Genomic DNA, 13,151 nt, shown 5'->3' on the forward strand with positions numbered 1-13,151 from the left:
ATCCTCGGATTGCATGAGACAGAGCTTTTGTATTTGGTTGCAGAGTTAATACTGATCGGTGACGGGAGCGAAAGAGGCGGCATTAATCGACGGTTCTCGGGTTTCGCTCGCGCGAAAGTATTATCCTCTCGAGCTTCTATATATCGAGGGAGTGCGCGAACAGTTGGCTAAATAGTTAAATTAGATAATGGAGGTAGACAGGGTCGGCACGTGAAATTGGGTCAATTGATTCCTCCTCCACCGTCGTTACGGTCTCTCAGTTAACACCCGCGCTCGGTCTATCAAATCCACCCGTGTCCGATGGTGCGAGTCGGTTCTGCATGATATCGGGATCACTTCGATAGCAGAATAAGAATCAAATCCGCACGTTAAAAAATTAACTCTCCGAGATTTATTTGGAGTGTTTGCCCAATTACCGTTTTAAAAATATAACAACTCTCATTCTTCCTTACAAATTAAGTCAACTGCAAGAGTAGATTTTCTTTTCGTTGAGCAACTCCAATTTCCAGATTGATGGTTCAAGTTATTGATAGTTCAAATCGTAACCAATTAACGTAACGTAGTTACGTTTCGAGCGTTTGATGTGTACATTACGTACATATAATTTGCTACTAGTAGCCAAGCGAAAGCTTTAATAAATTAAAGCGAATGTATACGCATATTTTGGCTCAGAATAACTGCAACGTTGCAAATATTGACTAAACATAATTTACAAGCGAAAAGAAGTTTTCTCGGAGAGAAGTTATTCTTATGGGTCAGTTTATCTTCTACTATATAACCGTCGTATATGTTTCTCTCATTATTTACACGACTCGCCAAGAACTTTGTGATCATTCATCGTTCGATTACGGCGCACTTTGCGACAATGCCGCGATATACATATAATAATGACAAATACTATCGTCCGTCCTACTTTTCGAAGCGACACTCGCGCTTCCGTATATAAATTCTCGGTTCGTGCGCCCAGGGCAAATCCCTTCCTTATCCCGGCGCGACGGCGTTAAATTCTTGACGATACGAATTTCAAGAGCGCGAGGAGAGAGAGGGGAAGATCGTCTTCCATTTTACTTACACGAGATCCTCTTACCACGGGAATCAACACGTAGATCGGGGAAACGCGCCCGCGGTGGTGGCGGCGGCGCCGCCGTCGGTGGTGGCTGCAAGAAGAAAAGATATTTCGCACGGGCTCCCCTCGTGGGGCTGATCGAACGTGTACCGAGTCAACCCTATTTTCGCCTCTCGAGTCACGAGGTGGTAAATCCTTGGTCCCCGGGCGAACTTCGGTAAACATCGACGTTAACTTAGGAGGAGAGGAACGGGTGAACCCGGTACGGTAGAGAGAGCGAAAGAGGCGATAACGTAGGGTCCTCGCGAGACGAGGCGAAGCGAGGCGAACCTTATCCGTGGCGGATCTGATGGGAATTAACGGTGGTCGAATGTGTGTGGGGGATACGTACCGATACTTCACCACACCGCACTGGTTTCGCGAAAACATCCCGCTTGCGTTGTTTTTACGATAGCGTAGTCTTGAATCGCGGGATATACGGCGAGAATAAACGATAACGGACTTTTGCAGGAAAGCGTTTTTGCGATTGATTCGATGTGAGATTACGGTGTTTCAAGATAAAATGCGCGCGCACATTTTTAACAGTAACTATAATAGCTCAATAATCTTTAAAAAGATTATTGAGACATTTGAGAAAAATTATAAAAAGTAGAACGTTAACGCGATTATTTTTAGAGATTATTTTACATAAATTATTAATGCTCCATTATTATTCGGAATTGTACACTTTATTTATTTATTTATTTATTTATTTTTTAAATAATCTTTAAACTAACTTAGTATGAAGGAAGAAAAATTTAGTTTTTTTTTTTACATAGATTATTTTTGTGAAATACTCATTTCTCGCATTTTTCTTATTTTGCATTATTCAAGATGCGTGCATTTATCTTACAACGTAGCAGATTTGGTTGTGCCACGTAACTCTGCAATAAATGCAGTGTAAGTTGGGAACCGTCGCGTCGCCGTGAATTCACGGCGTGGTCGAGAGAGATGGGTGGTAGTCATGCTCTATAAACTCTCTAGTTCCATTAATTAGGTCTCGAACTTCTTATAAACTTGTTACATCCGATCGATGAGTGTTTACCAAGACGCTGAAGTGATCTGAAGTGGTCTCCAGAATCATCTGACAAGTATATAAATCACTGTCTTTTCTCAAGGAAGTAGCCGCTACGAAACACTCTATCTTCGTTTAACTTTAAGGACGTTGATAGTGCTGTGTTATCTATAATATTTATGCGATGGAAGTGCGCGCGGAGTCAGACAAACAAATTTGAGTCGCGTAAACGGTGTATTGTTACGGAACTTTCGTTTTATCACATGAAAATTCTCCTTCGTGACGGCGATATCGTTATAAACAATTAGCGAGCGTCGTGTTACACATACTTTACGTCGGTATTACTACGGAGACCTGTTACAATGCATCCAATGCATCACAGTGCGCTCTATTTCCCCGTGGAGCGATCACGCGATCGTTTATATTTAAATGCGAACGATACGCGGTGCTTGGAGACATTAAAAGTTTCGAAACGCTTAACAATAAGTTCAGAAGCTTAGAAGTTAGTTTAATTTTGCTACGCGGCTTCGCTCGTCCGCCGCATTGTTTGCAACTATTTCGGGAATAATACTAATTACACGTGAGCACAACCGTTCCGTCGCGTTACATCATGTGGTATCAGTAATTCTCTTAATTATAAACTCTCCTCTTTGTACCGCGAAAACTATAAGGAGTCTCAGCTGTGAGTTCTATTTCGCTTTGGAGACTATCGTCCTAAAAGTGGCTACGTCTGACGTTATAAATTGCAATTTACATACGTTGTTGGTTAATCAGTAGAACGTACACAATTAAGTTTCGCATAACACCTAAATTGAATTATTTATATCAATTTGCGGTATCAAATTATTACTGATAGATATTAATTAAGATTCATATTTGGTTGCGAAAAATTATTTCAGCTAAAATTCGCTCTAGAGAACGAACCGCCTCTGAATTTATCTAATTTAATTTGATAACTTGCACGTAATTTTGATTAAATTTTGATTGAACGATATATGATATCGATAGCTTAATTAAATTCAATTTAATAGTGTTTCGTACTTCTCTCTGTTCTAAATACATGTTCTGATTAAAATTCACTATATTAACATCAGTATTCGTTATTTTGACGAGCATTGATCAAACTTGAATAAACTTCGTAGCTTCTCGCTCTAATTTCTGTCTGCGGTCGTCATCGCCTTACTCTTTGTCTTTTCTTCGAAAAACCGTTCTGTTTTTGTCGTTTCTGCAAACATGATGCGCATGCGGGCGCGTGAGATTGATCGCGAGCGAGGCATGTGTCCATCGTATGTGCTCATAAACCATGCAACAAGAGATCCATCGGTCTGTGACGAGTTATACCCTTCTTTCTTCCCCCGTTCTTCTCTACGTTGTTTCCTGTGGATGTAGTAGAATATAGTAAACCGGAAACTAGCTCTCTCTCTTTCTCTCTCTCCTCTGTGATATACCGTGAAAGGGAAGGGGTATAAAATGCCATATCGATAGATCGACGCCAGACGCGATTTGGCAGGAAGTATACCGAAGACGAATAAATTCGAACTCGTTGCCCTTTATTCGGTTTTTATGGCATTCCCCTGACAGAGAGAATGGAAATAGAGTTTTTCATGCTCTGCGTTCGACTTCCTCGTTCGATGAAATACCGGTGTCACTCGTCATTTTCAAGTGGCACCTGGGATTGATACAGCCAGCCTGGAGCTTTGATGTGTTCGAAGCGATTGTTCATGGTGACGAATTCGAAACAATGACGCGCTAACAAGGAACTCACATATTACTTCAATAGCTTGAGATTATTTATGCAGTATTTATCCGCCAGAGATCTCTTTATCATCAATCGTTGTGCGTGGTCTCGCATTGTGATGTCAAGAAAGTTGAATTTTAAGAATTATCGTTTGCATAGCGTTATCTCAATGCGTTCGAACGGAAATCCGATCGCGAAACGACTTTTCCTCGCGCAAGCGACGAAAATAATAATCATCGATGTGCAGCTTTAACGTACGAAGAGTCGGTATAGAGTGAGCTCAAAAATATTATCCCCTAAGATATGGGCGATAAAAGGTGAAAATTTAATTCCACGCGTCGTCGACTTAATTTCATTTCAGCACCGCGTTTCGGGCGCCATTCGGCGTTTAAAGCTGGTCATTTTAATTGCCGCGTTACGAGCGTCGAGTCCGACAAGAGATATCACTGCGGGAAGAAAAAGCGAAGAGAAGAGGAAACCAACGGCGAATATGGTGGACGATGGTTGTGCGCGGTTATTTCACGGGTAATACTCCACTGTGCCAGAATGCCGAAGCAATTTCACTTTGAGGTATTTCAAATCGCCGGAACTTTTCCCACTCGAGACGTTCCTTTCTCGTATGCGGCTGGGCGCAATGTCGCGGTCCGGAAATGAAATCCTTCCGAAACTGGTTGGCGCGGCGGATCAGGAGGGATCTGACCAGCTTGGAAACTGCCGTCGCCGCGTCTATCGTCTATCTAAAAGCGCACATCTGACCGACCGCGAAAGTATCTCGTTCTCGTCGCATCCGGTGTCCTCTCGCCATTATTGTTTCATCGTATATACCTACCGTAGAAATCCATTGCATCCGTCGCGTCCGCGACAAGCACGCGCGGACGTTCATTAGCGAGATTGAACATTAGCGGAAAGCGGAAAGTGCGATTGCACTCGAGAGGCACGAAATCGACGAAATCCTTGATTCTCCCACGGTCGCAATAAACAGATCGTAGCCGAGGTTTCAATTTCAAGTCAATAATGATTCGGCTTCCCCTCGCTGCGCGACAATGCCACGTACAATCCACGATACGTATAAACGCATACTTGCATATAAAGGAAGAGACGTTTGATTGTGCTCCACTTCACCCTAATAGCGACGCGTTGGAGAGTCTACCATGCTTTCCGAAACGTTCGATAGCGCAAAAGCGGTATGGAGCTCCGCATGCTGGATATTTACGCCCATGGAACGTCAAAGAGCATAATGGCACGTGCACTGACCCGTTTGCCTCAATAACCACATCTGATACGCGTTACCTTGAGATTTAATTCTGCTCCGACGTAGCGAACATGATGATCTCGCCATCGTTTGCGACAACTATATACGAATTCTGTTTCGAGTACAGTTCTAACATGTAAAACCAAAGCCATGAAACTAAAGAAATAAGTCGAAATGTGAAAAACTCTAAAAGACCCATATGCAATTCAGGAATTTATTATACGGAAAGAATTTGTAGAACCAAAGAATTAACCAAATCAAAGATGTCAGATCAGACTGCAGAATTGGTATAAATTATTTCAAAATATGTTCCTTGTATTATTGAAACGCTGCACAAAACTATTCAGTTAAAAAACTATTAAGAGATATGAAATAACGATCACTAATTTTCTCTTTATAGGAAAGTCATCTTTACATTCGCTGATCCGTAGAAAAGTTTCTTTCAGATCATTACGCACAATAAAAAGGAAAAAGAAAAATTTTGTAATGTAATATATGTCATAAAATTGTACGCGCATAATTTACATACTAGAACCACACAGAATTATGTCGAATTTCAAAATATATTAGAAGATTAAACAACGCTTTTTGTCACGCTATGAGAGGACGCTGGCAACGAGAAAATAGTTCTCGCTGGGTAGACACGCAATTTGCATTTTTGTTCTCGGTCCCACGGCACCTTCATCTTCGTATCCAAATATCATGGCGCTCCGAGGAGTGTTTTCGATGCAATTCGCGCGAAAGAATACTGGCGCGGCCGAAGACACAGCTCGGAAAATTGCGAGATAGGATGAAGAGAGAGAGAGAGCAGGCTAGCGCTCCTCATTTTCCGATACCGTTCCTGCCCATCTCTGCAGAACATTGCTTTTCGTTTTTTCTCCTCGACGCCGACAGTTAAAGTAGTTGCGAAACCGACGTCCCTGTCGGTCCAGAATGAGTTTTGTCGTCCTCCCCGTGGCTAAAGTTATTTTTTCAGCGCCGGAATATTGGAAACGTTCGTTAGGGCGTAATTAAAACTTGGATAAGCGATAAATATTACTCAAGGAAGTCGCAATTAATATGGAAGCGGATTTTATTTACGAACCGAGCTCGGTCTGAATTCATGACGGTCTACAGCGAACAAATCAAGGATTTCCAAATAAAACCCTGTCATTATGCAAGTTCGGGTGATTTCAATTTCTTTGTTAGATATACATCTCAAATATTGATTATTTGTAACGAACAAAAATTCTAAGTCTTTTTTTTCGCTTTATTTTATGTTTATCAGATCATAAAAAATTTGTCTAGCCGATTCAATTTCCTCGATGGTTTGTAAACTCAGTTTGCATCGAACGCTTTATTCATTTACTACATCCTCTTGAAACTGAATAGGATTACAACGGTGGGTATGAAATTACATTGAAGCGCGGTAATGACTCTCCATTGCCTAGTGTCTCTTTGTTTCTGACGCAGGATTATGAGGAACGTTACATTTTTCATTTTATATGATTTCCGTTCCGTGTTGTAAACAACAAACGAAATAAGTGACCGTGTCTGTTGGCGTGGTCCACCGGACACTGTCGATCGTCCGGGAGAAGCGAAAGGTGAGAAGATTTATTTCAAATATGCCAGATGAAATGCATTTGGCATAATGCGTATTCTCTTGTGCAACTGCATTTTAAATTTTATTTGATTCTGTCAACCGATATACGTGAACATTCCGTAATTTTGCCAGAAAAGCGATTGCAGGAGGAATTTATTTTCATTGTTAACGCAGGACGCGGACTATTATATTTTGTTGCACATTCGAAATATCATCCGTTCGTTATACGTATTACAGAGCTATATTTTTTGCGCCGAAAAGATGCAGCAGGCGCACCGTTTGATTTATTTCTTCGCGCTATACCAGCCGGCGGAATTTTCACGCTCTGAGATAAACTAGTAACGTTATACGAGCGCGTATCGATCCGCCTCCCGCTACAATGCATAAAAAGGTACGTCGTCGCAGTCTGTCTCATGCATCATATACGTCCCTGCAGCTTTAGATGTCGATACGTTTTCATGTTTCGTTTCGAATCCTTCTATTCATTCGAGAGCGCCGGATGGAAATGTGGAAACGAGTCGCCCGAGTTCTGGAGTTTTTTTTATTTGATACAGGGTATATATTCGCCAAAATATACGAGGTTTAGCAGCGAGACAGAATTTATTATCACTTTGATTAACGAATTTCACGATTCTGTTCAATAATAATGTATAATTACGATGCTATTTAGCATTTAAAATTAATGGTGCTTAACGAATTCAGCGTAAATAAAAATCATAAGAGATCTGATTTATATTAATTCACGTGGACTATAATGAAATTTTTATCTAAAGCTTAATTAATTTATTAAGGCGTTATAAAAACTGTTGTAATTATCTTAATATCGTTTCGTTAAAGTTATAAAATTACATCGGTGGCATTGCGTTTATCCAATAATTGTATTGTCTATATCGAAAGTTGGGAAGCAAAAAGTGATGGTATTCAATTAAAGTTTCATTAAGGAACAATTAATTTCACGTTTGTTAAAAAATATAATCTTGTTATTGATTCTCATACCTCGGCGAACGTCGTGTACGCGATATTGGCAACGACATATAACCGATAGTAGTTTTTTTTTTAAACACATTACAAGACAAACGAAAAGATCGCAATTATTTTATTGATTACATGACGGTCCGACACGATTTTATTAATATGTAATAAATGAACGATAAAATGCTTCCTTTATGGATATAGGACATTGGTTGATAAGCCTTTCCGGTTCGATTTCATGCCTTGTTCGATTATTTGATCCGGCGGATGAAGACGAGAGTCCTAGACGAGAGGGACAATCAGCTTATTTCGAGCTTACCCGGCTAAAATTCCTCTTTGTTCCGATACCACAGTCTAAGAATGAAACCTAGAGGAGTCTTAATGTACTCTTGTCTTCTTTTTTAACATCCCCGTACTCGAAGCAAAATAAAGTACAGGCTGCTCGCTTTCATAAAAATCAATTTTCCCACTCGCAATATTACGTAGAAGCGAAATATCTTGTAAAATGTAACTCAGCTGCATTATCACTCAGTATCAGAATTTCTTTTGATGTTCGTAAATTGCAGCACTAAATACGTCTGATAGATGTCGTTTAGTATCAGAACAATAAATAATGGAAAGAGAAATGATTCTCTCTCTCTCTCTCTCTCTCTCTCTCTCTCTCTCTCTCTCTCTCTCTCTTTCTCTCTCTCTCTTTCTCTTTCTGTCTGCAGTCATAGCTCCCGAATGCGCAATGCAAATGCACTCTTGCACTTAGTACCTTTATGATTTTCTCAGATACTGGGCGCAGCATCGCGTAATTCTTCAGCGCATAATGAGATTAAATGCCTGACGTCATGGATAAAAATGCCTATCATAAAACAGTTTCATTTCCTTCTTCCTAATTCTCCATGGACACATAAATTACTCTTCTCGACTCTTCGTAAATTCTTCGCGATATTTATGAAAGAGCTCTTCATGAATAAAAGTTATATCGAACGGATATCGAATTTCCGGTGTAATGGAATGGTCTCGTTTTGTAACTGCACGTCATGTAAACACCGGAGCGAAAAAAGAGGATAATCTATTCTTGTATAGAAGTGAATCTCATGTCGCGAATGCAACGCAAAATTTCCTGCTCCGAGTCGAATATCTTTGTTTAGCAAATTCGCGCGACGCAATTTAGCATTGTTCGTAGCAGATGTATAAAGGCTCGAAAGCATTAAGAACTTGGAGAATTACGCGCCTCATTTATTTTGATCAGGCTTAAAACTTATACGCGTCTGGGGCATCCGGGGCTGACTCATTTGCGCAATTGCACTTATCGTGAATGCGAAGGTATAGCGACGAAGGTAGCGCGTCTCGTGAAGCATAATGCGAGGTGCTTGCGAGGCGCTCTTTAGAAATCGGCTAAATGACGCGACGAGGAAAGTGCATTTTTGCCCTCCATAATATTCATACACTATACGGCGACGTTGTTCCGAGAGAGCTTGCCGAGAGAGTAACGGGCGCATCTCGCGGAAAGCGTTTGGGATTCCGGACGGCAAGAGACTACCCGTGCACACCCTCGCATCGCGTCGCACCGACAGATAGGTACGCGAAGCCGAGCGAGATTGTGGTAACTCTTCACGTAGCGTTGCCCGTTGCCTCCCTTTTTTCGCGCATGATTATTCCGGGTTTTTTTTCCACGGGACAAAAGTCGCCTGATATAAATTCATGCTGCGCTTTCGGAAATTACAAGCGATATTAACCCCGGAGGGAAGGAAGGGGAGAGGGAAACTGCAGCTGTGTCAAGTCATTCCCCGCTGGAAACTTTGTCTTGTTAACGTAGTCAGGGATAAGCTACGCAGCACAATTTCGCGGCGAATCTCTGGAGGGTTTCACCGTTCGATTCTCTTGATTGATAGCACACGTCAACCGGATCATCCCTTTTTTATCACATGATATGAGTCGAGTTGGGACTTGTTAGGCGAAAAGAGGTCCGTCTTTCTCTTTGTCGCTAGCGAGCAAACTCGTACGAGAGTATACACAAAAATCCGCACGGTGGATATTGAATTATTCGATCGACCTGATTACGCGAATGTCTCGGGAAGCTCCTGGCAGTTTTTGCACGTTCGAGTTCGGCCATTATTTATCTAATTATCTGTGATGCGCTTTAAATTTCGTAGAATAAAATATGACTGTGTTATTCGTAATTTCGAGGAAATGATTGACATTTGCGACGTCCTACATATTTATAGCATTTATTTCTAAAGTTATTTATATTCGATTTATATATCGAGTCTTATCAATTTAATTGCTATTTAATATTCCAGGGCTGTGATAAGTTGGGATTCGAAATTGGATAAGGTTTAATTTATAGCACTTATTTTCGAAAATGGGTTTTAAATGCACTAAAAAATTTATCTACAATTATTATTTATATTTGTTACAGCTCGTCGACTGAACGAGTACATCCGCCACTACGAAACGCTGTCATATCCCGTCGAGGAGGTCCATCGAAGCCACCTGAGGGCGAAGAGGTCGATCAACCGCGACAGTACCGTGACGTTAAAGTTTCGCGCGCACGGCAAGGATTTCCACATCCGATTAAAACGAGACTTGACCACCTTTAGTAACAACCTAATTATCGAAGGATCCACGGGGGAAAGACAGTACAACGCTGATATCTCTCACGTTTATCAGGGCAACCTAGTCGGTATGTTTTACAAGATAAATATCTATATTAAATATGTAGATAAATATCTACATATTTTTATAAATAACTGAAAGAAAAACATGGTTGATCTAAAACATTGAGGTGTTTTCGATCAACTACGTTTTTCCTTCAATTATTATTTATTAAATCTATATTTATTTTTACATAATATGCGATTAAATGAAAGAGTAGAGCGTTAATGAAACATAAACCAAGTTGCAATGTTTTATATATAAATGACACAATTGCGGACGATGTTACAAATATCATGAAATTACAAGATTCCATTTCTCTTATTTAATTATATATGAAGCTTCCGGGAACGTGCTTGATTCGATATTATTGTTTTAATGAGATAGGATATCAAGATTGATACCGCTCGCAATTTCTATTGATATTTCTGTAAATTTAACATTGCGATTTAATTTTTATGTGACCTTTTGACAAGACAGATTGTATGTGATCGCTCGCCAACAATATATTCGCCATCGATCGTACTAAAATTGTTCATCTGCGATTGATTTATTTGTTCTTTTATTCAAAGTGACTTGCACAATATGTTTCTCAATACAATATTTCCCAGCTATTTCTAGAATATTATGCAGTGTCGTTAGATGAAAGAGCGGTTGTTCAAAGATACCTCGTGTACGCACCATAATGTTAGAGGTTTCCAACTTGAACAGTATACGCATCGGTGCACTTTTCCAAATATAGACTCGTAGTATTATGACATCAAGTTGGCAATCTTTTCTCTCGGTGTTTCATCGCGTCATTTTTGCATAAATGACGCGATGTAAAGTCACACAGAATCGATCGGTAGCGATCGTTTGGACTTTCTACTTGCGAGAGGCTCACATAGACGCCGGCATAAAATTGTATGAGTTTCCGTGTTCATACACATAGTCGCAACAGCCTCTGGAAATATTTATTGCAGGAGAAATAGCGGAATTTATTTTTGCAAAAGTAATAGAACGACTGCATGTACGCCGAAGGAAAGCAGTAAAAGCTACGTAAAGAATTCAAAGTTGTAAATATCGAAACGCTGATTTTACAAATTATATATTTTAACACCTTATATTTATTTGTCATTCTAGCATTTATAAATGTCATTAATTTCGTAATAATACAGGTAAAATAAAGACATAGTATAGGATATTATGAGAAGATATAATATTCTAAAAAAAAAAATTTTTTTTTTTTAATTACTGAGACGTTTATTATTCTCAAGGTACAACGAAACGTACGGAATCTAATCAAATCTTGTTGAAGAAAAGCTGTCTTCTAATCCATCGCAGAATACGTTGCTGAAGTTTAACGCTATCCTTACAAGACACTCTGCATATTCAAAGAACTTCCGTCTAAATAAACTAAATTTAACACAAATAGAGGGAAGTGCTCTCAACTGTACAAACAAAAGGCTATACTTAAATTTATAACCGTGGTACACTCTATCCGACCTCCGCGTTCGCTTCGTCGTCGGTTACGCATATTGCATCTTGTAGCTTCTGCATCGTGTAGCTTCGACGAAGCGGTACCGCATTTCTTTGTAACGCTTCCGTTACGTTTCCCGATGCCAGGTGTGGCACGCAAAAGTGCGTGTCAACGTAGATACCAGGTGGAACCTTTATTTTCAGTCTGTAATAATTTTATACAAGTTCAGCAAGCAACGTTTCAAATTATGAATCAAGTGGAAAACAATTTATCACTTCGTATCGACGATTTTCCACGACCTGTCGTAGCCCCAGTCTTTGTCGGATAATGTCGCGAAAAGGCATATTTCAATTTAGGGATCGAAGGAATTCTGAATCATGGGTTTAGCCGCGATGTCACTAGCACTTCGTCACTATATTACTAAGTTCTTCGAAGTATAATGCTATCAAGCCTGTGGGAAACATTTTGTGACTGTAAACAGAAAAGGTATTTAAATATATATATGTTTTTCGGCTTCGAAGTCTTTGAAAATTAAGAGAACCATGCAGCTTCTGTTACTTTTATTTGAGCCGGATTATTATTTTAACTAGTTCTTTAACCAACTTTGAAAAAAGTGATTTATTTGAAAAATATATTTCTCTTTTTTCGAATTACAAGTCTATAGATATTATATAATATACTATACCAGTAAACTTTTTGTTCAATATTTTTGTACGTATAAAAGGTTAAAGAACAATGTCAATATTAGAAATATGTATGCGCGCGCGAAAAAGAACTCTAGAGTGACATTCGGGGCTGTCTGAAACGTTTTCCGTATCGGAAGCAAAAGATTCCCTTTGTTCTTGCATCAAAAGGAATTTTGAATTGTGATAAGCTCGACTGTGCGGGCGACTCCGCTTTTCTGCGATCTATTATCTAAAGGAAAAAGGATATATGCGCGAGACGCCCCGCCCGCCGCTTTCTGAATATTCTCTCTATTATTGTCGTTTACTCACTATACCTGCAGGTACGCTGAAGTATTGTCCTGCGCTTTTAACGATTCAATACTATCTTTTCACGTTGGGCGCGTTAGTCGAAGATATGTCGCAAAATATTTTCCATGTATAATACGTGACGGAATGGGATTCCAACATTCTTTTAGTATCAAATGTATATATTTTTCGTCGACGAATGTAGCTCTCTTTTGCACAAAGGAAAATAAAATATTCATTACACGCTTTATTGAAGAAATTTTCAAATCGTATAACTATATGGAATCTGAATTCTCGAATTTCGCTGATGATTGACAAAGACATTCCTTTTTTTCGTTATATTATTTCCTTTGATATATTAGTTTCATAATACAATATCATTTATTTTATACAACTAGGCAAGCATTC

The 13,151-nt window shown here is 39.6% G+C and overlaps 1 protein-coding gene across 3 annotated transcripts in view; it reads left to right on the top strand.

Moving 5' to 3' along the window:
• Window positions 1-13,151, top strand: part of Kuz (zinc-dependent metalloprotease kuz) — a 110,901-nt gene that overhangs the window by 82,885 nt on the left and 14,865 nt on the right. For all 3 annotated transcript variants that reach the window (XM_071779523.1, XM_071779524.1, XM_071779525.1), the window contains exon 2: window positions 10,078-10,341. In XM_071779523.1, the coding sequence (XP_071635624.1) occupies window positions 10,078-10,341 (264 nt within the window). The remainder of the gene's footprint in view (window positions 1-10,077; window positions 10,342-13,151) is intronic.

This window comes from Temnothorax longispinosus, chromosome 5 (assembly GCF_030848805.1).
Source record: "Temnothorax longispinosus isolate EJ_2023e chromosome 5, Tlon_JGU_v1, whole genome shotgun sequence".
Lineage (NCBI taxonomy): Eukaryota > Metazoa > Arthropoda > Insecta > Hymenoptera > Formicidae > Temnothorax > Temnothorax longispinosus.